Source organism: Rhizopus delemar, genomic scaffold (genome assembly GCF_000149305.1).
Source record: "Rhizopus delemar RA 99-880 supercont3.7 genomic scaffold, whole genome shotgun sequence".
NCBI classification, from domain to species: Eukaryota; Fungi; Mucoromycota; class Mucoromycetes; order Mucorales; family Rhizopodaceae; genus Rhizopus; species Rhizopus delemar.
In genome coordinates this window covers 712,288-738,491 of record NW_027137833.1, presented here as the reverse complement: position 1 = coordinate 738,491, position 26,204 = coordinate 712,288, and the positions used below count along the sequence as shown (strand labels likewise).

The following is a 26,204-nucleotide window of genomic DNA, read 5'->3' as shown; positions in this document are numbered from 1 at the left end:
AAAGAATTTTAATTTCCCAGATTGTTCCATGCTGCTGACTCAGAAGCCGTCACATTCGCTTTAGATGATTAATAATACATTACATTTATATTAATAATCAAAAAAAAAAAATAAAAATCTACATTTTTTTGCTGATTTAGCATACTTTCTTCTTCTTTCGTTATTATTGCTGTTTTATACAGTGACTCCCAAAACTGTCCCAATGTTTTGTAATTTTGTCTTTTACCGTCAATTGTGCGATTACTGATTGCGTAAAGTATGCCTTGTTGTACCTCATTTGAAAGCTGTGGTGGTGTAGATGTACGTGGTACATGTTGTAGAACAGTAACTGATTGTAGTTGACATTAATAAATATAAGTCTTAATACAAGATCATAATTAAAATAAAATAAAATACAAGCTTATTTAAATAAGATCATACAATCAATTCCAATTAAACATGTTCTTGTAGAATATGCATTGTATTCATGAGAGTTCTTTGATAAGAAGAAGTATCAACTAAAATAACCAAATCCAATTCAATGTCAGGAATATTGCTAATCTTTCACATGATTGAAATAACGCGTAAAATAACGTTATTTCAAATTAGTAAGGAATTCCCAGAATAAAAGATAATCTATGACAGACATACAAAAGAACAAATGAAAAGTTTTCATAATCATAATTATAGATAACACTTGCTAAAGTACCTGAATATTAGAAGAACGATAACAATAGAAGATATCAAGCCACTCACTCAATAAGATATAAATACCTGCCTTCAATTAGAATAATTTTTACTTTAACTTAAACTGAAATAAAGATCAGTCTCAAAAAGTACTCAAACTGTTTCTCGATCTTTGTTTCTACCTTTTTCTTTATTATTTTTACCATTATACAACAGTCCTTCCATCCGTACGGTGGTTTCTTTTATGAATACCACTGGGAGGGTTCAACCCGTTGGCTTGAGAGGGTTGGTTATTGAACTTTCTGGTTGACATATTAGGCAAGATCTGTTGTTTCGTATGAAACTTTCTTGCGATACTAGCAAGGAGGTTGATGTCATTTTTTGCTTCTTGATTAAGGCTAACAAGAGCCATATTGACATGATTTCTAAGGCTGCCAGGGAGGGAGTTCACGAACAAGATGGCCAAAAAATCATCAGCTACCGGAGTGGCTTCACGCTTGAGTTTCAAAAAGCGGTCAGTGTACTTTTCCACCGTTTCATCAGGTTGCATACTGATGGTTAACAGCTCTCTTGAGGCGTTGGCTTGAGCCTCAATGGATTCGATGCCATATTTCAAGGTTAATTGCTCCTTGAATGTGGCTCAAGATAAGTTCTTCTTTACCCGTAATTCATCATACCAAGAACGCTGAGTGTGGGTAAGTGAGAAAGAGATGAGGCGCTGCCAATGCACCTGTACAGTGACTCCCAAAACTGTCCCAATGTTTTGTAATTTTGTCTTTTACCGTCAATTGTGCGATTACTGATTGCGTAAAGTATGCCTTGTTGTACCTCATTTGAAAGCTGTGGCGGTGTAGATGTACGTGGTACAGACTGCTTCTCAAGTTATGTAGCACAGACGGAGATAATGAATGTAAAAAATGACCGGTGCATTGGGACAGTTTTGGGAGCATATTGAAAAAATCAGAATATCTACAAAATATCCATCAACAACTTGCATACAATCACCAAACTGAATGTATTAGCGCCGCAAACGTATCCGATGTCCTAATTAACATCTGCGGAAGTTTTAAACTCCTACTCGGCTATAACTCGCTCATTAAATCTCAACGTGAAACAAGTCCCAGGAGATATGGTATTTCAAGCTATTACTTTCCTTAAACAAGGTAAGTCGGTTCGGGAGATGGAAGAATTGACGGTTTTAGGTAAGAGTACGATTAGAAGGCTCCGAAAAACCCATTGCTCTAGTGTTATGAGGCCGAACGGGGGTCGATCTAAGGTATTGTCTGCAGCTGATGAACATTACTATGTACGCCAGCTCACCAAAAATTGTGTTCCGAGTGCTGTGAAGGTTACCAAATGTCTTGAAAACGATATTGGAAAGAACGTAGGTGTTGAAAGAGTTCATAAAGTCCTTCGAAAGTCAGTCTTAGGCGCGATTGAGAAGCCAAAGAAGCCATTACTGTGGAATAGGCGTGTTATTTCTCTCGATTAATAAAAGTAATAAAATAAGTCGAAAAATCGATGAGTCTCTTGAACCTCTTTATTGAGTGAAGACAGAAGAGAGCGAGCCCATTCAATACAAACTACGTCTTAGAATATAATAATGTGATTTAGGGTCCGAGGTAGTACGGTATAAGTTGTGTGGGCTGTTTATCGTATATAGCACTTTGGGCTATATATGATATACAGTCAAATTATTAGTTGAAGAATCTTTTGAGTGATCTCACACGACATTAATTTTTTTTTTTATTAGGAGCAAAAGAAAGCTCAACTGTTTATTGAAGACTTTAAAATAAAGTCACTTAATGTTTTTGGGTTTTTAAATTTTATGTTAGGGTATAGTTTTGTTTTGTTTTGATTGGAAGTTTTCCTTTTTTTTTTTTTAACCTTGTTTGTGGTTTGCTGACAGTTTAACAGTTCGGAATGAAGATGGTTATTCAGAGAGATGTGGAAGAGGAAGGGGTGATATGCCCGTGAGTAGCAACTTTTCTTGAAGACACAATCGTACCAATTTTCTAGCAGCCTGAATGACCAAGGAAGAGCGGAATGGACAATCATCGAACACAGAGGACCAGTGACTACGCCAAATAGCTAGGATAATAGCACCAAAAATGGAGGCTGAGGAAATAGCTACAGATTTTTTGGTAGACGGTAGGCGCAATAAAAGGAGCGCGTCTTGAAGAGTTTGCTTGGAGAAATTCAAATCAAAATAATCGGACCATAGGGTTTGCCATACCAGAAGTTTTGGAAGACAAAGAAACATGAAGTGTGATAGATCGTCCACAGCGGTATAACAAATAGAACAAATAGAGGTGACAAACTTGATTGGTATAAACGAATGTAGAATAGACAAGCACGGTAATTTTTTATGTAATAAACGGAACCACACGTTGCGACTTTTGTGGGAGATTTCAAAAGACCAAAATTGTTTCCAGGATTTAACCGGCAGAGAAGGGTGTGTAGTTGTGAGTTTTTTTGTGCTTAGGCATAGTTGACGATACAGTTTCGACGTGACCTTGGGAACAGCAGGGCAAATAATCAAAGACATAGCCTCAAGAAAGGGAGATGCATCGATGCGGTCAGAGCCAGCCGAAGTTTGTCGGGTAAAAGTCCTTAGAAAGAAAGGTTTCAACAGAACTTGGCCAAGTTGCACCAATTTCAAGAATCGTCGAGAAAGTCGAGGAAATGAAGATATCTCTGTAGAGAGTCTAGATCGCGTTCTTCCATGAGTGGCATCAATGATGTACGCAGTAGAAGCAGGCAGGATAGCAGTAGTTTTAGACAGAGGAGTGTTGTTGGAAGGAAGAGACACATCGGAGAGAGGGAGACACATGGCCGTGCGACTATTAATCACAACGTCTTCAAAAGGACGAGGAAGCATATCCATGGCGAAGAAAAGCAGTCGAAACGAGCTATCAATGTGGCGAAGGGCTTTAGGACGGAGGTGAGCAAACAAAAGTTGTATGCGATAGTCATAGTCAGGCGAAGTGGAGCCATGGTTTGGAAGACAGTGATAGAGAAAAAAGTCAACCAGACGAGGAAGTACAAAAGAATAGCCGATATCTGATTCAGTCCAAAAAGTACTAGATTGTGGCTGTAGGGAAAGCGCCAAAAGTGGCAGGAGCCAGCGAAGCTGGAGTACACCTTGTTGAATAGCAGGATGAAGTACACTGAGACCACCAAGGCGGCGCGATGTACACAGAGAAGTAAAACCAATTTTTGGAAATTGCCTAAAGTTCACAAAAGAAGAAACCGCGGATTGTATGCGTTTCAAAAAAGATTGGGGCACAGATAGAACCCGTAGGACATGCCAGAGACGAGACAGGATCAAGGAGTTCAAAATAGTGACTCTACCTCGGACCGAAAGAGAACGATGCGAGTGAATTCCACAAGCAGAGACAATTGATTGAATGATCTTATCAAGGAACTGGTTACGTTGAGAGACTGATGTATACAGTGGAAACCCGAGGTAAACAATACATGAGGAAGAACGACGGTCATGCCAAGAATAGATGTTGTGAGAATGCAAATGGGATCTCCACAATAGCTGATATATGCCAGAAGAACCGGATAGTGAGAAAGCCTCGGTTTTGTGAAAATTCACCTTTGCATTGGAAGCTCTAGAGTAAGTCGATAGATGATTGTGGAGAATTATGAGGTCTTCCGGATCTTCAAGAAAACAGACAACGTCATCTGCATATGCCATGAGCTTGACTGGAGCAGAGGCCTCAGGTGACGAAGCGGATAGAGGTGATCGTGGCAGCTGAAACCCTTTAAAATTTTGATCGTTGAGGATACTCCTGAGTAAAGGTTCGAACGCTAAATTGAAAAGTACTGGTGATAGAGGATCGCCTTGACGGAGGCCTCGAGACTGTGGATAGGATCGGATAAAAAGCCGTTGATATTGAGCTGAAGCTCAGTGCTAAAGAAGAGAGAGCTGATAGAGTTGATGATAGAATCTGGAAAGGCGAATCGTTGTAGCACTTGCCGAAGGTAATCTGGGTGTATACGATCATATGCCTTTTCCTGATCAAGTAGAAGGCCAATCGCCGATGAGTTGGAAAGACGGGCGTGTTCCATAACCAATTTCATAAGGAGGCCATTGTCAGCAATGAAACGACCTTGCACAAAACCGGATTGAAAGGGAGTAATCAATGTATCAGCACAAAGAATAATCCGAGAATTTAGTATACGGGTGAAAACCTTGGCGTCGGTGTTAATAAGTGAGATGGGCCTCCAATTCTTAAGATCAGATAAGTCCCCTTTTTTCGGCAAGAGTGAAACACAATTGCGAGACCAGGAGGGGGGAAATATACCTTGTGTGAGACCATCATTATAAACTTGGAGGATGATAAGTTTACAATCAGGATGAGTGAAAAGCAGACGCAGGATTTCATATGGTATGCCATCAAGGCCTGGGCTACTCTTATTTGGACAACGACGAACTTGTTCCATAAGGTCATCCCATTCGATAGGAGAGATCAAGAAATCCTGATCACCTGCAGAGAGTCTTAATGGAGAGGGGACAGAACTAAGAATATCTTGGACTGCACCATCATTGATAGGGTCAGGAGAATAGAGGTCAGAGTAGAACGCTCTTGCTGCTGCTTGTAGTTCAGTCGGAGAGGTGCATATTTCACCCGTTGTCGGATGGATGAGCTTGGAGATCTTTTGACGAGATTGCCGTTGGGCAATAGTACGTTTAAGATAGCCAGCAGAAATTTCACCCATTTCTCGCCAACGAATACCAGATCTTAAAGCCAAAGTTTCAGCATGGTATTGTTGAATAGATGCGAGTTGGCTTTCAATAACAGAAAGTTGAGGGCGGAGGTTAGCAGCATTGTCAGCGAATCTGGACACGGAATTGGTTAGACTGGCCCTTTTATGATGAAGCAATTTTTCTACTGATTTCAAATGAGATGTCTGTCGACGAGAGAACTTTTTTGCAACAGATATTGTAACAGATTTGATGGTGTCCCATTTATCTTGAGCAGACCAGTGCGATGGCAGGGAAGCGATTGAATCAGATATAGTGCCTTTCAGTTTAGCACAAAATTCAGGTGACGCAGCAAGGCGTGGATGAGCCCTCCATATACCTTTACCTGTGATTGGTGGTTGCTCAATTGTGTCAGAGGCGGGTGTCGGTAGACGCATACGCAAAGTGACCAAACAGTGGTCAGACCACGCAGGTTGAATATACGTCGTGGACGAGGAATGTTTGCTATTAATCAACTCAGGTGTCACGAAGATGTAGTCAATACAAGATCGAGAAAGTCCTCTGTGAAAAGTAGCTTCAGAGAAAGAACCAGCCGGAGTGACGCCATCCACAAAGTATTGTTCAAGATACTGTAGCCAGGAAGATGGGGCTTGTCGAGCAGGAGAAGCAGACAGATGTAAAGCATAGGAGTAGTTGAAATCTCCAAGCAAAATATGTCTATGAGGTGCAAGATCGAAACCAGAGGATGGGTGTCCGATAAGATTTGAGAGAAAAGCTTGACGTTCGCTATATGCTGCAGGTGCGTATATAACTGTTACTCTGAGAGGATCGAAGGCCTTTTGTATATGGGAGATGGTAGTGGTAATAAACCGGCCACATATACTGAAGACAGAGTTACTAAAAGACAAATCAGGAGAAAAACAGACGAGGCCACAATGACGTGACCAAAGACTGTCGTGAGCCTGAAATTGGGTATGGAAGACTTGCTGTAAAGAAACTGAGGATGCATGTGTCTCTTGTAAAGCAAGGATATCCAGATTATGAGTACGAAGATAACGAATGAAATGAGTGCGTATTGATGTATCGGCGGTCTTGGGAAGACCTCGACAGTTGATAGTAGCGATGTGAAGTTGTGTAAGATCCGGTTGAAAGTGTGTTTGTGAAGAAGAAGAGATAGTTGGAGTAGTTTGGGAATTATCGCAACTATCGTGGCCTAGCGTTTGAGTATCTATCATTAAAAATAGATTATTGTTGATTTGGACGATCAAGATCACCCAGCGGTTCCTCAGGTATTTGTTCAGACTGTACATATTCGTTCAAAAATGGGCCTTCCGGGCTCGAATTGGGTGAGTCGTCGGTGTCGATCTCCATTGTCCCATCGGCAGTGGAGGCAGTTTGGAGCTGGGTATTATTGGCAAGATTTACTGGATTGAGTGGACACTTATTATGTCTCTTCGTCTTATGACCTAATTGATGGCAGGAGGCACATATGGGAGAAGGAGGCACAGTGTCAGTTTTATTATTGATGGATTCGCTAGAACCGAATTTACGAGATTCTGCTGTTTGAGACCGTGTGGTACGAGGAGCGTATCGAGAGGCCAAAGTACCTGATTGATACTTGGAAGCAACAGGGATATCAGCAGAATTTGTATTGGTGACAGTAGGATTGGCAGTTATCTCAGTCTGGGTAGAAAGTGCATCAGGAGTAGCAGTAACGTCAGTCGTCTGAAGTGTGGTAGAGGCCTCACTATGAACACCAGTAGTTCTCACCGTAGGTGCGGAGGAAACGGGGACACGAACAAGTTCCTGAAACACAGGGGTTTTACGTGCTTTTTTGTTGGAGGAACTGTGTTGGTTATGTGTGTTTTTCCTGGGGCAACCTTTGGACATATGCCCATGTCCATTACAATTATAACAAATGATCGATCTCAATTTCACAGGACAATCAGCAATAGCGTGGGCTGGACTATGGCAGTATCGACAATAAGGTGGCATGGAGCGCCAATGAGCGTATACCAGAGACTCACAGGAACGGTTTTGGCCATACGTGTTATTGTCATTGAGTGGTGAGAATTGCCAGTGAAATTCATGCGATAAAGAGGACTCAGAAGACTCACGAAGTTCGAGAACAGCGTATCCTCGACCTGAAAAAACCCCAGTGGCCCCAGAAATAGTACCACTATCACAGACATTGCCGAAGCGTGTTAAGTTCGCAAGCATATCTTCTTGCAGCTGACGTAGTCCGCCATCCTTACGACCATATTGACGTGGGAGACCGTTAAAGGTGATGGTTAAAACTTCGGAATCAGGAGAGAGTGAACGATAACCGTAAAACTTTGATTCGTAGGAGGGGAGTTTCAAGCCCTCTTCACAGACGCGGGATGTAAAAGTGGGGGAGAAAGTAACTTCAGCGTACATTTTGCCGTAATCCCGGCGAATATTATCTTCGATACTCCATAGGTGAGTATTATCCTCACAAGCATCTTTCAACTCTTTCAGAAATGTTTTCTTATCCTGAACACATGTTATCTCAACAAAAACAGACCCCTGAGCGGTCCCTTTTAAAAATGGTTTTTGAAACTGATGCAATGGGTTGCTAGAGTGAGCCATGCTAGCAAGTGAACGAGAAGGTGTGGAGCTGTCTTTCATGGCAATAGGCGACTCAGCATAGCTGGATGTCTTCATGGAACCTCTTACTACAGTGGTCCATTCTCTTTGGGTTTGAGAGTAGTTGGTGGTAGGTGGGCCAACTTGTGGCTTAGAAGGTGGTAAATTTTCTTTGTCGGGAAGAACCATGTCACACGACATTAAGAAAATTATTAAGGTAAATACGACAATTACTCAGTACAAAGAATATCCGCAACAAACTTTCTTGGTGTATTGCTCAGAGTAACTCGACAGTAGATGACTAGGAACGCGTTATTTGACCAGACGAGACAAAAATAAATAGATTTAATTTGGATGGACACACCTAGGCTTGGATTCGATCAGGGGAAAGCCTCAAACGCCATCACGTGAAGATTGCTGTTAAACACGATGGATGCAATATCATGCTGTGGAATGCCATTACCTATGCTGGAGCCGGTTGGATGTGCAAAACCAATGGTAATATGGACAAAGCAATGTACAAAGAGACCTTGGAAGGTAAGTTGGAGTGTACGATAGAATATGGTGTCGATAAAGTAGGCTTCCAACGTCATCAGGTGATTTGCCAGCATGACAACGACCCTAAGCATACTCCGAAAGTAGTAAAGTAGTACCTTCAAAAACGATTTTATAATGTTTTACAATGGCCTGAACAATCTTCTGGCTTAAAGACTACGGAAAACATGTCATCATTGGTGAAAAGGAGGCTTAATGACTATGAAACTGTACTAAAATTCATGAATGAGCTTTATGAACGTATAATCAAGTTTTATACGAGCTTATAATGCCGGAAGAGTGATAAAAAGTTACAGGAAGTATGTCACAACGTATACGTAAGTATATTTAGAACAAAGGACGTTGGTCAAACTATTAATAATAAATAAATAAAGAAATTGTGATTTTTTCAATATGCTCCCAAAACTGTCCCAATGCACCGGTCATTTTTTACATTCATTATCTCCGTCTGTGCTACATAACTTGAGAAGTAGTCTGTACCACGTACATCTACACCGCCACAGCTTTCAAATGAGGTACAACAAGGCATACTTTACGCAATCAGTAATCGCACAATTGACGGTAAAAGACAAAATTACAAAACATTGGGACAGTTTTGGGAGTCACTGTATATCCAAACGATACGCAAAGAGGATGTCCTCAAAACGTCGGATACAATCAGCAATGTCTTTATAGACAGGCAATGCCGAGTTCTCTACATTACCAGTATATTGAAATAAAGGTAAGTTTTGAGGAACTACCGTGGGTTGACTGTTAGAACCGTTAATGGCAGAGCCATTGGTCTGTATAGCCAAGTTATTAGCCAGTTTTGCTTGCAGGTCCAACAAGGAGGCCAAGATGGTGGACTTGGTGGTGTATTCACGAGAAAGGCTAGCCAGTTGCTTTCCCGTAAGCTCTTGACTAGTAATAGCCGCAGCAACTTGCTCAACCTGTTTCGTCAAAGTCTGAATGGTAGCCATTAAATTACGACCACCTAAGACCTGAGAAGGTGGTGCTGCGCCACTGATCTTGACACCAGCAAGTGGGGAAATGGGTGCCCCGGCTTCTACTTCTTCCCTCTCTATGTCTTCTGTATTAGAAATGGGCGAACCATGACTAGAGAGTTCCACCCCATTAACCATGGTAGATTTTTCAAGTCGAGGACCAATGAAAGCGGGATCACTTTCAGAAAAAAGAATTTCTTCGTTGGAAGCCAAAAGATTAGAGTTGATAGACATGTTTGAGAATAGTGTAGTAATAATAGAGTAAAGAGAATTCGTCAAAAAAAAATGATTTATCCAAGAATAAAAAGGAACAAGAGAGGACGAGACTCGATAAAGAGATTGTTTTATTTAATAAGAAAATTGTACTCTATTTATACTTTTCATACACGGATAATATTTCATGTCATGGATTAATAATTAATGAGTAAGATATAGCTGATGCCAAATAGGTAAGGGGTACGTGTTCTTCTATTGTTGTATTTGTCATAGAATACTCGTATATGATTGACTGCGGCTGACTGTGATTTAGTTCCTGGATTTAATATAGTTTAACCGTGCAATTACGCAGCATCTTATCCTTAATGAAGATTATCCGAATTAACCTGTAGTTTGTCTATTGGATATATTTTACATGTAGCTTATTAATACTGTTGTTCCGTGCCGTGCCAATTTTGTCACTATTCCTCTGTCTTTTCAAACCTCGAGCAATCTTTAATATTTCATTGTCTACTTAAATTTCAAACCCAAAAACCTGTCAATTATTTTACAATGACAGATTTGTTTTAAAATTTCTTTTCTTCTCTTTTGTTTGTTATCAAGAATTGATATAACTGCAATTGCTTGAATAACTTCAAAACTACTTTTAGTAAGATTTAATACCAACAATTCTTTGGTAAAATTTTGTTTTGTTCTAATTATATATTAAATACTCATATGTTTATTTCTCTTAATGAAGTTAGTAAAAATATTTTAGTTGAATTCATAAATCACAAATCACAGTGTAAGTTTCTTAGAGAAAATTTATTGTCAAATTTAGTCTGTCACGGATCAATAGGCACGACTGACAATCAAGATTGTCTTAAACCAAGTTCAGTCTCAAAAAGTATTCTTTGGTTTTATTGCTACCTTTTAAATTACTGTACCTGAACACCGGTAACTGGTAATACTTGGTACGTTGGAAAGGCTATGATGAGAAAGATGACACTTGGAAATCTGCAAACAATTTCAGGATAACAGGCCAATACTAAAATACTGGAATCGTCGTAATGGACAACGTAACGTTGAACCTAATTCAAGTGAAAAAAGACCAAGAAAAAATCACAACAATTCAAGCAGTAAAAGAGCAAGAAATTACCCGTGACTGCAATTTATCTGAATACGTACGATCTCAACGCTTTACGCTATCTTTCAATAATTCAAAGCTTCCAATAATCCAATTTACAATGTCAATTCACATTCTATCCACAGTTCATTCGCAAGTAGAATCGTCAACATAAAAAACCTTCCACATGTTGCTACCTACACATTCTTATAACATGTACTTATGAATTACATTATTACCATAACATATTGCTTTGCTCAATATTACACAACAGAGAAATTCACTTATACTGATCTTCATAATTAAACACTAATAGTCTAAAACCAGAAGTAGTTATGACCTGGAAGGGGCAATGTCGTATCCCAACATACTTTAAACATGATTCATGTTCAATTTATAAGAAATCAGAGTAGTGAATGCTTTTCTAAGATTTATTACAGTCTTTTCTCTATTATTTGGTCATGACTAATTCCACTCCTTTAACTCAATCCAAGTTGTTTTGATATAGCTCCTGATGCAATGACACATGAATGAAAAATAGATATGATTAAGAAACAATTATAAACAGTCCACTTGCATAACCAGGAACAGGTCTTCATGTAAAAATTTATTCATACTAAATATACAGCTATAATTAATTAAAGTATCTTGAAAAGGATTTGATTGAATCTTCATGAAAAAGATATAAAGACTAGATACAATGATATTAAATAAAAATACAACTTTTTAAGTCTCGTTGAATTTTATAGTCTTTTTATTCTCGCGAGATAAACAGATCCCTTGAAGTTAATTATCTTCATTGTAAATCATTCAAAAACTTCTGTCAAGTTATTGCAAACACCTCTGATCTACGAAGCAAGATGCTAAGTAAACACAAAAAAATTGCATTGTAATACATATTTTTTAAAATACCATTTCTGATGCTTTGCTACTTCAAATGATGTTCCCATAAATAGACAGGGAAGCAGCTAAAACTTACGTTAATTTTAAATGTCATCGTATAAATATTAAATAAAGACAGGTCAGGATTACTTTTATTTGATAAAATTTTAATTTTTGTTATTATTACTCTAATATTTTATACAATATCAAATAGCTGAAGAAAAACGCTTCAGATACCGTTAATTATCTATACTGTTTCATTCGGAACGTGTTTTTTTGCATCAGATGAAGTTTCGGCAATATCCTGATCTTTTCTCGATTTATCTTCTTTGCTTTCTTCTTGTGGTGTTTCACACAAACGAAAATCAGCAGGAAAACCACGATAGTGTAAGTTCTCTGGGTCTGGATTACAGTAAGTATCAGCTGGAATCCCTAGTAAATCGAGATCTTTCGTGGCTCTTTCAGTCCAACTAATACGATCTTCAGGAGTAAACGCAAACTTCCCTAGATTGGCCCAGTAGTATGCTTTCAAAAACTTAATTTCATGAATAAAGTGCATTTCAAAGACCCCATGGCGAAGTACCTAGATTTGAATAAGTTGTTGTATGTAATACATATGTATTATTCCTAAGCTATGTACTCACCATATATCCTTCAACCATGCGCCTTGTTGCGATATAAGGAAGTGCTCTCGCTAAATAGAGACAAGGTTGGGTAAATTCCCAAAATTTGACTAGCTGAAAGGCACGGTTCAATCTAGATAATCCCAGAATAAATTTTTCATAGTTTTTTATATCTCCATCAGCTACAAGATCAATTTTTCCGTCTTCCATCATTGAGTAAAATCCCATTGTGGCAAATATCAAACCAAATATAGGAAAGGTGTTTGCTAAAATAGAATATGAAGTTAGTTTACAGAAGAAGAAGAAAAAAAGGAAAGCTTTACAAGTAACAGTCAAAGAAGGAAGCGCATTTACTAATTTCTGAATGTGGCGTTTTGCTAGATCATATACCCGATTTCTAGCATAATAGCAAACTAATGTACCATGTATTGCTATCCTGTTGTAGCTAGCAGCGTCTTGGGTATAAGCTTCCAATAAGGCTACATAGGGGCTGCAGTCAACCATACAGTCCATAACAAGAGCATTAGCAATGTTGTAGACACCTAGCCAGATTTCTGCTTCATAATCACCATTAGCATGAGCTGTATCAGCCATTTGCTTTAACAAGGCTATATCGGCTGTAGAGTTGCTGAATGTTCCTTCAAATATTCGCATTGTTACGATCAAGCCAACTGACATATAAAATGATTGGCAGTCTGTCACTATACCCAGAGTTTTTGATTCTTCTGTTACTTGATAAAGCAAATTTCTAGCATTAGTAAATTTTCCAGCCGCAAAACATAGAAATGCGCACATAGAGAGTGTTTCTGTATTGGCCTTGACGCTATTCATTAATTGAAGAGCCTTGGATATATAATAAACACTGTATTCCTTGCGGTCATTTAACCAAAATAACAAAGCATTTCTTGCTAAAAACAAGCTATAACTTTGCCCAGCATCATCAAGCTGCTCACATGCATTTAATCCGAGCAGGCAGACGTATGTGCAACCTTTTCCATTTCCTGTGTAATAATAGATGCTAAATAAATTTTCCATAATTTCCACTAGCCGGCGCATACGTTCTTTTTTAGACGCAGCCTGATATTTGCTGTTAAGATAATTAAATTGCTTATGGCAACATTGAATAAAGCGGTTGATCGAAAGCTTATAAGCAAATTGAAGTTGAGTCTTTGGCCATGGTTCACCAAGAATTTCTAACGCTTTATGTAAAAAGCATTCGCCCTCAGGTAACTTTGTTCTCATGGTAAAACATATACCCAGTCGACGGTAAATATCACTCAAGTGCATATTTCCAAATTGCTCTTCAAGCTTGTTTTCTTCCAAAATCCTCACTATCCGTTGTAGATTATCAGTAGCCTCTGGCAGCAGGTAATTTTGTATGTTTTGATCTGCTAGTGCTTCAAGATAATAAAGTTGCTTTCCAATTGCGTCAGTTTGTAGGTAATGTCGAGTTATTTTAGGTATGAGTTGAGGGTAATTATCGCGGCAAAGTTGAGACTCATAATATTTTGCTAAAGAGCGATGTAATGAAATACGTGTTTCATAAGAAACCATATCGTATATGCTTTGAGGAATTGTGATATGAGTAAAACTGTATAAATCAGTGTCATTTTCTAATGTGTTTCCACTATCAACTACTTGTAAGAAGTCATAGGCATCAAATTTCTTCAGATGTTTTAAAATTTCGTCTTTGTTTTTGTTTTGAAAAATGATATTATTTGATTTTGTTACTGATCCGACTTCATATACTGTAAAAAATTGATCTAGGCAAGCAGCAACCTACATTTTTTTTTAAAAAAAAAAAAAGCTCAATAGTTATCACAAAAATTTCGTTGGGAAAAACGACACTTACTGTTAAAAATTCCTGATAGCTGGGATCCAGCCTGTCGAATTGCATCTTGATAATCCTCTTGTAATCGAAATTACCAAGAAGATCTTCCAGATCAAACGAACTTCCACTGGGAACTAGCTCGCCTTGTACAACAGTTACATGGTTAAAATCTTTCAAAATAATAGACATATTTCTTTAAGGAACATTAGTAGTTATCTATCTCTAGCTTCCTTGATACCTACTTAACGTATAATGGGTTTCCACCTGTACGTTTCTAGTAGCACGTAAATTAATTGGTCAAGGTGTATTATAAAAAATTAAAGTTGACTTGCATTGGTCATTTTCTTACCTGAACAACCTTAACAATAATAGGGCTAACTTTTTTTACACCACCGTCAAAATTCTGAAGTATAATTTCACCAATTTCATCTTCAGAAAGCCCACTCAACATGATTTCCTCGTATGATCCTACTTTTTTATACAATTCAAGAAAAGTAAGATCATAATCCCTAACGGGTCGGGTAGCCATCAATAACATCACTCTTTGGCAATGCTCATGGATATGTTGTAAAATATTCAACGAAGCAGAATCAGCCCCTTTAAAAGAATTTTAATTTGTTTAAAGTTCGTTAATGAATAATGAATTACTTACATTGAGCATCGTCACAAACAAGAACCAAACCAACATGTTTTGAAACGTAATGAGTCATGCGAGTAATAACACCAGTCAACAAAATATCTCTAGCTCTACCATCCAAAAGCCTTGTATATCTATTTTCGTCAATATCATTCAATGTTGCAAAAATGGCTTTAAATAGAGGTATATAGCCCTCTTCCTCTCCACATTTGTAAAGGCAACGTCTAATTAGTTCAAACATTTCATTGCTAACTTCAGCATGGTTATAAGGGAGCGCAAATGATGAAGGTCTATTAGATGTGTGTGAAGCAAGACGCTTGAACCAATCTTTACTTCTAATAAAATTGGATGATGCTGGAGAAGAGTCAGTAGAGTCATCTGAGCCTTCCGGTTGATAGCTGTGGCTGGGAGAATGCAAACTATTATTGCTGCTACTAAAATTACTATTGGAATATGAATTTGACTTGAGTGTAGATTTGTGTGGGACTCTTTCGGAATCAATAATCTCCAGCATGGTCATCATTATGCTTTTTAATAAGTAATATTTGCTTCCTTTTTCAACTGTATAATATGCATTAAATTTAGATTGTAAAATATTAACCACGTAAGTTTGCCTCACCTTCAGTAGAAGAAGACCAGCTATCAATAATTTAAGTGAAGGATAGGTTAGAAACAGATTACAATGCTACATTAAAATAGAGCTTACCAACTAAGAACATCATGTGAAATAATTGTTCTGTGTAATTTGCTACAAAAAAAGCTTTTGCCGGTACCAGAAGGACCAGACACTACTAAAACATGGTGATTTGGGGTTTCAAACCAACTGTCTATAAAGCCTGTTGCTTTAGTCATTTCTAGTTTGTAGCCGATAAACCCATTAGATTTTTCAACACTCATCAAAGATATTCGTTTATCCCTTTCGGGAGGGGTAAATTCCTGTATGCTATATATTTGCACCGGCTTTACTTTTCCTTTAACCAGGTTTTCTCCCAAGTCTTCAAATTCGCAAAGGCCCCCGATTTGTTTTTTAGTTGCTTGATCACATACAACATTTTGTTTAGCAAATGAGAACTTGAGCATGCGTACAGCAATGACAATCGTATCTCCAGCTATACTAGCATCTCGTCTATAAGGGCTGTCATAAGGAAGTATTGCAGTAAAAATTGTACCAGTAGACAATGAGATGGAAAAATCATCATAGCCACAAATTACGCAACTCGTCTCGTATCTCGAGTGCTGCTTTTGCTGCAAACACTGCTTCGCGTTCATGTGATAATGGAGGTAACCCAAACACAGACAAAACAGTTGCACCTATTTAAAAATCGATCAACATAATTACACATAATTGAAATATAGACGCACCTTTATCGTCTATTGCAAATTGCTGTAACATTCCCTCATATTCAATCAAAGCTTTGAGGACAATATGAACAACATCTTGTACTTTAATAAGGCCATCTTTGTTTGTCACGTCTGTCTTGCCCAGGCTGACAAACATGATTGTTACGTCACGAAACTGTGCAGGCACGATTCCACCGATGCTGTTTTTCATTCGATACAGCGCACTTTTGTTTAGATACTTGCCATAGAAACTATTTCGATCAACTGGAAGATTCATGTATGAGGTGTTCCTAACGCGAGGAACCAATGGATCAATTGTTAGCTTGGTCGCCTGTTTTCTGATACCAGGCAGCCTCTTGAGATAATCCATATTGGTTTTATTATTCATTGAGATGTTCTTCTTATTTTGGGCACCGACTGGATGTTTAAAAGTATGCCCATATGTAAATCCAATGCTTTTTTGTGTGATGGTAGAGTCAGCAACATTATTTATTACAAAGAATTGTCTCCTTCTCTCAAATAACAGGTTCATTCTTTGGCGTTGGATGATTTCATAAGCATCTGATGTTACGCTAAGCTCACCAGCTTTTGCAATCGACAAAGCTTCGTCTAATAGTTCTACAGGTTCACCACCAACAGCATATTCCAATCTTCCATTTAGTTTCGAAATCTCTTCTGCGCTTTGAATTTCCCCGTTGTACACCATACTACGATCGACTAAAGGATAAGCATTTTTGTACTTAGGATTTTCTGTTCCTTTGTGTTCAATATCTCCCACCACTATATTGACAACGTCGCCACAAGATAAAGCCATATGTAACTCTAAATCAATGGAGCTATTGCTTTCGAAATTCCCACTAGACCCTTCTGTTCCTATGCTATCTCTTCTTCTATCATTCTTAATTTTGTGGCTGCTATTTCTCTTTGATACAAATCTTGAGACCCAATTATTGAGTGGGAAAGTATTGCTTTCTTTAACATCATTTTGTTCATTACTGGATATAAATGTATCAGATATAGAGTCATCCGGGTCACTATTACTTCCGCTGTCTTCCACTGGGTTCATGGCATCGTATATAGTTGGCCTAATGATTTCTCTTTTCCTTCCATTGGTTGTTCTGTATTTGGACCTTTCTTCAGCTGTTAAGTATACTCTATAATGTGAAAGTCGAGCTAAAAGCTGCAGACCGCATTCAACAGCTCTTTTTATCAGCAAACTCTTTTGTCTTTCGCTTGTTTCCTGCTCCTCATTAATAATGAAACTAGCATTCTCTGTAGTCTTTTCTTCTGTAGTTTGCATGGTTTGGAAACAAACTAAAACAGCATCGCCTAAGAACTTTTAACTATTGATTTAGAGCAGTTAAACAAGTACGTTCTATTCATATTACTTTTACAACGTCGCCTCCATAAAACTCAATAATTTGAATACACTTTCATCATAAACAAATCAAAAGACCGAAATTTATTACAGTACTTTGTGTTTACCTCCCCCATATAAGCACCAATTTCCATAGCTATGGCTTCTGCTCCAGAATCACCCTTCTCCTGAGCCTTTGTTGTTAACTAGTTTTGGTTTTTGTTTTTTTCCATAAATAATTCATATTTGATTTAAAATATTGTTAATGAAATAAACTTACAGAACTAAAGCCTAGTGTTTTTTTTTTATTAATTTATGCTAGGGCTTGTCAGAACTTTTAGCTAATCTCACTTACCGACGACGTCCACCATTAGTACGACACCAAATTGTGTGTGACTATACGGAACCTCCATTGCTTCGTCGTTGGCATGCAATGCTCTCACGTACTATAGATTATGAATTTAGTTTTTGGGTTGGTGGTTTATAAATCATAAACTAATTGATTACTTTTGAAATGAAAGGCGCAATGTTGAACATTAGTTTTTTCTTCTATATTAAGGTTATCTTTATTAAGGTAGCTGTATGACTTGTGCTTCCAATAAAAAATAAATAGATAAAAAAAAAGCTTAAAAATTACATTGTACTGGGTTCGACTTTGACATGAAATTAGCGGTAATTTAATTTTGCATAATGCATTGCGTGACACTGAATGACAGTGAAACATCAAATGTTGAGATGTATGAAAAAATGAGTAAAAATATGACGATACTGCAGAGAAATCAGGGTATTAGAAACGTGTATTTTCTTTTAATTACTAATTTTGTCATTTTAGTATTGCTTGGAATCTTTACAAATATAATAGTATTAACTCAATTTTAGAAAAATTGCAGTACAGTATTCATGAACCAATGTTTTGAATTTATTCACTGTGGATACTTTTAAAGTTAAAATGGTTATTATATAATTCTGGTATGTTTGGTATACTGCTTTAATCTGTATAATTAAATATTTTGAACACTAGCAACTGAAGGTGCTTTTAAACGATTATCATGTGCATAACCTCAGCAACTATTTCTATAGCAACCTCAAATAGCTGCCAGAATATATCGAATCTACAATTAAAAGAAGACTCAAAGATATTTGTTGAATTTAGAGCATGAGAATATCTTTCATAGGATTAAAAATAAAGTTACTTTTTTTTTGTGAATCAATTTGCTTTAAATAAATTTATATGATTTTTATTGTTGGAGTGCGTCAAAAAGAATATGATTGAAAGCTTTTTATAATACAAGGATTAAGGGAATAAGAAACATAAAATTAAGTCATAAGATTAACAAAGCGTTTCCAAGCATGCGTATACCATGGGCCAATGATTTCATTTCTGTCTTCTTTAGTAAATATATCATCAGCACGACCAGTGTCAAGATCAATCAGATCCAATGGAATCATTTTAGAACGTGTCCAAAGTTTGGTGGCAACAAATCCAAGAATACACAAAATAAGCCCGGCGTAATTACCAATTAAGCCCACTGCATCAGCAGGAACAAAGTAAGAGTAACCAGCCATCAAGGAAATAACAGTACAAGCAATCATGCCAAAAATATCACCAAATGGATGAAAAGGGGTTCGAATAGGAAGATCAGAAATCGAGCGGTTTTGAATCTTCATCGCCTTTCGAAATCGATAGTGAGCAAAGCAAATCCCACCCCAGGTGACAAAACCCGCTACACCAGACAAGTCAGTGAGTACAAGAAAAAGGGCTTTTCCAGGAATGAAGGACGTGGCAAAGGTCACAAGACAAACAAGAGCTGTGCAAATAAGGGAATAAATGGGGACACCACGGCTGGAGATATGTGCTACGTAAGGCAAACAAGATAAAGTTAGTCATGATCTCAAAACTTGTTCCCATGTTTCAAGTTTACCGAGCTTTCTGTGAGCGACTCCTTCATTTGCTAATGCACAAAGCATACGAGAACTGACATACATTCCACTGTTTGCACAAGAAAGAACCTAGAAAATGGTTTATACTTTAGTGAAAAGAGTATGAAAAGCATAGATGATGATGCTTACTGTGATCAAGATGACAGCATTCATAATGTGGGCAACACTGTTAAGACCAGCCAATTCGAAGACAATAGTAAAAGGGGAAACAGTTACAGAGCTTGAGTTACTAAGATTACGGGGATCATCGTATCTGATGAGCATACCCATGATAAACACTGTAAAACAAATTAGTTTGAAGGAGAATGCTACGATTCTTCTTTAAACATTACCTGATCCCAAGTAAAAAACAAGAATACGCCAGAAAACGTTTTTAATAGCACGAGGAACTTGCTATAATAATAAGTTGAATACTTTATGATGTAAAATGACGTAAATATGAGTTACCTTCACAGGGTTCTCACATTCACCAGCTGTGATACCAACAATTTCAGTACCTTGCATACTAAACGAGGCCAATACAAATGCATTTACAACTCCAAGTGCACCATTTGAGAAAGCTCCAGGATCACTCCAGTATTTGAATCCGTATACTGCATGTGGTGTAGTGTTTCTAAAGCAAACATGAGTACTCTTGAAATTTGTGCTTTATTCAATAATACTTACCCTATTAGGCCACCAGAAGTAATACAACCAATAATAATAAAAATGATTACAGCCAATATTTTAATCTACAAGCTCTCTATTAGAATCTGTTGCGCTTATAAGTTTAATACTTACGATACTAAATATGTATTCAGCTTCTGCATAACTACGAGCACCAAACAAGTTTAAAACAAAGATAATAATCAACCAAATACCAGACCCTGGAATTATATCATTGAAATAAGCTTAAATTAATTAAAATCATTCTAAACCACTTACATGCCCATGATGGAACTACATCTGTCCAAAAATTCATAATGAGAGGAATAGCAGTGAGTTCACTCGCCACGATAATAGCCCAACATGCCCAATAGTTGTAACCGATAGTAGCACCAAATGAACTATCAACAAATCGTCGACAGAAAACAGTAAATGAACCAGAAACAGGGATATAGGTGGCCATTTCACCCAAGGAAAAGGTAACCCAGTATACGATAAATCCAATGATAGCGTAAGCAATCAAGGAACCCGCAGGACCTTTGGATCAGCAAAAAGTAAAATCAGCTTATGGTATATTTTGAAGTTTTTTTGTTGTTCTTACCAGCCGCGTTCAGATTTGCTCCAGATGAAAGAAATAATCCTTGTCCGATCACACCGCCTATTGAAATCATCTAGATGTTTGTTTATTAGGTTTTATCTTATGCGAAAGTGAATTAAATATATTTACAGCCAAGTGACGAGCTTTAAGACTTCTTTTTAATTTGGGTTGTTGACTTTCCAATGAACTTACGGTTATTTTATCATCTTGCTTTGAGTAATCAATTTTTGATTCTTCTTTGTAAGAAAATGAGGAGTCATTATCTTGTACTTTTTCAACAATCATTTTTATTTATAATTAAAGCTTGGAAGTAAAAGAGAAGTATGGAAAAGAAAAGAAAAAGAGAGACTTCGTACTATAACAGAGTTTATAAGGCAATGCATAACCCACCAGAAAAAAAAAACACATACACAAACTCTCTTTTTAATCAGTTACACGATGTATCTATTCCCGAAGTTTATCTCTGATAAACGTAAAAGAAGATATGATAATAAATCATGTCATCTTTTATACTGTGCTTTGAATAAAGAATGTTTTATTTAGTATGTTTAATGTATGAATATAATCTCTTATAAAATTTACTTTGTGATCTGCTAATACAACTCGCATAAAAACAAATAATTCAATTTGAAGTCGGCTATTTCCAAATCTACTTCATTTATCTATCAGCCTAAACTTTATCCTATTAATTTCTAAAAAAGGAAATTACTAAGGGTTGCATATCATCTGACCTGCTACTCTCTATTTCATTCACCGTTATACTTGATGATACACAAATACTCACTTTTAGATCGTCGTTCATGTTTAGTCACTGGGAAAATTTCTCGCGCTCCTAAAATAGCTTCCAAGATTTATAACTTTTCTGAATTCAGCTGTTTGATCTATTTCAATGTTTTTAATGATCGAAATAAATGGGCTTTAGATAACAAATAAAATGCTTGGCGTCAATAATCAACGAAATATTTTAGTTATTTTATTAAATTTTATATGTATTTATCTTGGTTTAGTATATTGACAATATAAAGTGTTTAAGGACAGACATCTTTATAAATATCTCGGGATAATGCTGATTGAACGGTATACAATAATTACATTTTCCAGCTTTTTCATTGTTAGAAAGATTATACAGTGTCCTTTCGTAAAAACAAATTCCTGTTCAACATACCTTTATTATTTTGCTTATAATAATTATCGTTGGGTTTATTTCAATGATTCTTATTTAGAATTTGATATACAAATCGAAGCAATATACTACAAGTATAGAAAATCAAAAGATATAAGAAACATTTATAAATAAATTCTAAGGTTAAATGAGAAGAATTGCTTTCTTGAATATCATATCAGAATTTAGTAACACATGTGATAAGATTGCTTTAAAAAACTTCTTGACTTTCAATAAATACAAGCATGTTATCGCCTAATATTTAATTCTATAGGTTTATCTTATAAGCTTTACTACCAAAATTAGTGTATTCACAGAACTGAGTCAATTATGTTAAGTGTGGGAAATTAAATGTTTATTTTTTATTTTTTTACTCTGTAAACTATCGAAAGCTCGCCATCCCTCTGTCTTTTATATCAAATACTTTTATTGATATCATTTGTAAATAGAAATCATAGCTAAGCTAAACAAAACAAAAAAAATCACATGTTTGATATCATCAAAATTTTTACATTGAACACCAAACAACATTTCTAAAAATGTTATTGTTTAATAGATAGTAAAAACAGTTCCACCATAAATTCTATAGCCAATCACTTCTCTCAAGAGTTGATAACGGTTTGACCTCTTCATAATGTAGAATTTGCTTTGCTAATACTGAAGACTTATAACACCTCTTCGTGCGCTGTCCTAAGAAATGGAGAGTATGGATAGATGTTTTCAATTTCTTTAGTCCACACCTCACTTTCACTCAAGAAGATGTATGCTCAATCCTCTAGTCTTTTCAGCCGTTTTCTTTCGTTATCAACACTGATCTCTGGACCCTCAGCTGCTGTGTGCTTTCCGTTATCTGGCGTGCCCATTGGAGATTTACTATTGATGGCTTTCCTTTTATTGATAACTAGTTGGTTACTCGTGTTATGTCGCAAGTTATGTCGCAATATGTCACCCTCAAAGGGGCAGACTCGATCTTCACTAGTATGTTCAATCGCTTACACTCTGTTTCTTTTGTTTCACACCGCTCTTAGACGTGTGACTCTTATTATATTTTATAAAAATAAACTATTCACCAAAAAAAATGTTTTCACTGGAGATGGATTGGGTAATACAGTACTATTTTTTATTATCATATCATTAATAAAGATACAAGCATTTTAAAATATATATGTTTTTCTTGAAAAGTAAAAAATAGAACTCTGTTCACTAGATATTCTTGAAATAACGGAAATATTATAAAATAAATACATACTAGAAAGATTACTGTGATTATCATTCAATAGTTATTATAAGTAGATACGCCATTTAAAATAAGTACTGACAATTTATCTGTATTTAAAAGAAATACACTGTTGTATTCTGTGCATTATCTGTAGTTTGTGTGTTACTAGTGCGGATTATACGAGGCAACGAGATCATCTTATATTCTCAATTACAGTCTTGCTCTTATCTACAACTAAGATAGCAATATATTGAAGTAGCACGTTGAATGTCTTACCTTTAACTGATTAAGTTTTTAATAACATAACAGGCTTTAGCCTTGTTTTGAATATCAACTTGGCTTACAACGCTGATGTTGGTGTGAGTAATGTACTCCTTGACCTTTATATTTTCAAGATACCAATCTGTTTTCTCAAATTATTGAATGCTTAAATCGCTTTAAAGCTGTATACATTTTAATAACATAGTCATCTTCTTTGAAATTGTCTATATTCCAAGCAAGGATTCACAATTCATTTCATGTTTTTACGAAATCTTTTTGATAACTTGCAGAAATAAGTTCAAGTTCAAGTGCATCTTTATATTCAAATCAATTTTTTCATTATATTCTGGCCTTATTTTAATATATATTAATAAATACATCTATTTAGTAATTAAAAATTGATTACGCTACTGTGGTTGTGCCGTTTGGCATTGGGCCATCTAATCCGCCTGCTGCAGCATCTGGATAATAGAAAAAACTGACGGCAATAATAAGGTATACAGCACAAAGCATAAGACCACCAAACCAATTACTTTTCCCACCCTATCAAACAAGAAATTTTTAAAATATTTCATCTCCTTTTCTTAGTTTTATAAGCACCCACCATAATGAGATAATTTACCATGACAACTGAAGCAAATAGCACTGCTGTTTCATAAATATTGAAAAATAAACTCATATCAACATTGATTCCCCAACCGACAATGACCATAATTGGCGTGACTAGTAATGCAATTTGCATACTAGACCCAACAGAGACACCTAATGCCAAATCCATCTTTATATAAAAAATAGTACTAAGAATAGACACTTTACTCACACATAGACGTTATCTTACCTTGTTCTTCCATGCTACAGTAATAGCTGTAATATGCTCTGATGCATTTGCCACAATGGGTAATAAAATCAAACCTACAAATGTTTCGCTAATATGCCATTGTTCAACAACGCTTTCAATAGCAGAAACAAGAAATTCTCCAGAAACTGCAACAAGTACAGTAAGCACTAAAAGCCTATCCCACAAGAGCAAAGAGAATTATTAGATTAGTTTACCCCCCTTTTTTTTCTATTATTTTGTATACTTTACGATGTAAGAGCCATCCAGCAAGGCATCACAGGAGACTCTTCCTCTTCGTCCTCAACTATCTGGTGCGCTTGAATCTGCTCTTCAGTATCATCCTGACTTTTATTGTTATTCAATAACTGGATGGCTGAAGATTGTCTTTCGATTTTGAAGGCCTCCATAGGAGCTTGTAAAAACTTGAATTGAAAATGGTGACATTAGAAACAGAAATTCAGTAAACAAAAGGATGTTTACCAAGCTTTTATGTGTTTTTAACTGTCATTGAAAAGAGAGTTACATATTCATTTGAGTTCTTTTCTTTTTTTAGCATACCTGAAAAATCAAATAAGCAAAGTAAATAATTAATAAAATGATTGCCGTTCCTCTAGAAATATCCAAAATATCCGTTCTTTCCACATCTTGCGACTCTGTATCTATAGTCGACCCATAAAACGCAGCAGGTAAAAGTAACGAGACAACAGAAGTGAATAGTAGCGACGCAGATGTTTGAGCGGCTGTAGCATTAAACGTTTGCTCTTTATATTTGTATCCTCCGCATAGGAAACACATACCAAGAACCAATAGAGAATTGGATAGTATGGAGCCTAACATGGATGCTTGTACAACGATGACTAAATTTTGACTAAGGGAAATAATACTAATTATCAGTTCTACTGCGTTCCCAAACGTAGCATTGAGCAATCCACCGATCACCTAATGATTACATATTAGATATGTGCACTGTATATTAAAAAATCGAAATCTGTACTTCTCCGGTCCTTAGGGCAATATCTTCAGTTACAAATCCAAGCAACTTGGCTAAAGGTATTATGGCAATGAAATTAAAGACAAATGTGACAGTAGGAGACCATACAAAATGTGAAGCCCAGCCAAAAGGTATACAAATTAGTAATACATTTAGCCATGAAGATTTCACAATGGCCATTAATCCTTGTGTAACACTCGGATTCTTAAATTTCTTTTTCTTTTCTTCAGGAACGCGATCAGCTGCAGATCCACTAGGCTGTTCTTGGGAGCTTGCTAGTTTTTTATTAATTTTGCTAACTCGAAAATACTCTAGTTCCTTACTGTAAGCTTCATGGTCACTCATTTGAAATAATTTTTGAAGAAAAGAAAAGCGTGAAAAAATACAAAAGAAAGAGAGTGATGAAGGATAACATCAGTTTTATTTTAAATGAATTGATTCAATTACTGCCATGTAAGAAAAGGAAAGTTTGCCGGTTATGAAAAAGCAGATACTAAAATGACATAATCAATAATGTGTAAAAGTGCATACATAGCGGCTTAATTGTATATTCCCTAACCTGCTCTGTCTTCATCAATAAAGTCAACAATGTCATTGACTTCTAATGCTTGAACAATACCGTTATCAGGAGTAGGCAAAGAAACAATGATTCCTTTTAAACCCAAATTGATTTCATCCAAAACTTGTCCACCAGATTTTATAACATCTTCCTTTACTTTATTTATCTTAGCTTGATTTATAGGTTCTTTTAATCCCACAATATAAGTTGTAAAACCTTAAAAAAGAATTAGCCTACTTTGTAATAAATCCAAAGCATTTTTTTTCTCATTTACCCTCTGCTGCAGTGTATGTAACAGTAAAGATTAAAAACAATAAAAATAAGGTTGTGCGCATTATGTTTTTTTATTGTTATTAAAAGAGGTTAAAGGGAAAAAACAAAATAAAATAAAAAGAAGCCAGCAAAAAGTTTTAACTGTGTTTCAAATAAAAATACACAAGAACATGTGTTTACTTGTATATAAAAAGGGT

General features: G+C 36.3%; 7 protein-coding genes across 7 annotated transcripts; 1 reads left to right on the top strand and 6 right to left on the bottom strand.

Annotated features, from left to right (window-relative positions):
- Positions 1-871: 871 nt before the first annotated feature.
- On the bottom strand, positions 872-1,216 carry RO3G_09482 (uncharacterized protein; the record flags this gene model as incomplete). Its single annotated transcript, XM_067664067.1, has 1 exon — positions 872-1,216. One exon carries the CDS (start codon positions 1,214-1,216, stop codon positions 872-874), a length of 345 nt encoding a protein of 114 aa, XP_067520168.1.
- Positions 1,217-1,480: 264 nt separating this feature from the next.
- On the top strand, positions 1,481-2,158 carry RO3G_09481 (uncharacterized protein; the record flags this gene model as incomplete). Its single annotated transcript, XM_067664066.1, has 2 exons — positions 1,481-1,529; positions 1,830-2,158. The coding sequence occupies 2 exons, from the start codon at positions 1,481-1,483 to the stop codon at positions 2,156-2,158; spliced, it is 378 nt and encodes a 125-aa protein (XP_067520167.1).
- Positions 2,159-2,599: 441 nt separating this feature from the next.
- Positions 2,600-8,179, bottom strand: RO3G_09480 (uncharacterized protein; the record flags this gene model as incomplete). Its single annotated transcript, XM_067664065.1, has 5 exons — positions 2,600-4,485; positions 4,677-4,928; positions 4,983-6,611; positions 6,658-6,849; positions 6,934-8,179. 5 exons carry the CDS (start codon positions 8,177-8,179, stop codon positions 2,600-2,602), a joined length of 5,205 nt encoding a protein of 1,734 aa, XP_067520166.1.
- Positions 8,180-9,147: 968 nt separating this feature from the next.
- RO3G_09479 (uncharacterized protein) lies at positions 9,148-9,762 on the bottom strand (the record flags this gene model as incomplete). The annotated part of the gene is made up of 1 exon (XM_067664064.1): positions 9,148-9,762. One exon carries the CDS (start codon positions 9,760-9,762, stop codon positions 9,148-9,150), a length of 615 nt encoding a protein of 204 aa, XP_067520165.1.
- Positions 9,763-11,978: 2,216 nt separating this feature from the next.
- Positions 11,979-15,719, bottom strand: RO3G_09478 (uncharacterized protein; the record flags this gene model as incomplete). The annotated part of the gene is made up of 10 exons (XM_067664063.1): positions 11,979-12,314; positions 12,376-12,620; positions 12,777-12,962; positions 13,062-14,133; positions 14,207-14,378; positions 14,428-14,459; positions 14,535-14,782; positions 14,838-15,383; positions 15,442-15,461; positions 15,529-15,719. 10 exons carry the CDS (start codon positions 15,717-15,719, stop codon positions 11,979-11,981), a joined length of 3,048 nt encoding a protein of 1,015 aa, XP_067520164.1.
- Positions 15,720-18,837: 3,118 nt separating this feature from the next.
- RO3G_09477 (uncharacterized protein) lies at positions 18,838-20,989 on the bottom strand (the record flags this gene model as incomplete). The annotated part of the gene is made up of 10 exons (XM_067664062.1): positions 18,838-19,376; positions 19,443-19,530; positions 19,591-19,739; positions 19,794-19,854; positions 19,909-20,074; positions 20,128-20,192; positions 20,242-20,327; positions 20,386-20,643; positions 20,708-20,777; positions 20,834-20,989. 10 exons carry the CDS (start codon positions 20,987-20,989, stop codon positions 18,838-18,840), a joined length of 1,638 nt encoding a protein of 545 aa, XP_067520163.1.
- Positions 20,990-23,748: 2,759 nt separating this feature from the next.
- RO3G_09476 (uncharacterized protein) lies at positions 23,749-24,591 on the bottom strand (the record flags this gene model as incomplete). The annotated part of the gene is made up of 4 exons (XM_067664061.1): positions 23,749-23,889; positions 23,969-24,124; positions 24,185-24,359; positions 24,434-24,591. 4 exons carry the CDS (start codon positions 24,589-24,591, stop codon positions 23,749-23,751), a joined length of 630 nt encoding a protein of 209 aa, XP_067520162.1.
- Positions 24,592-26,204: the final 1,613 nt, after the last annotated feature.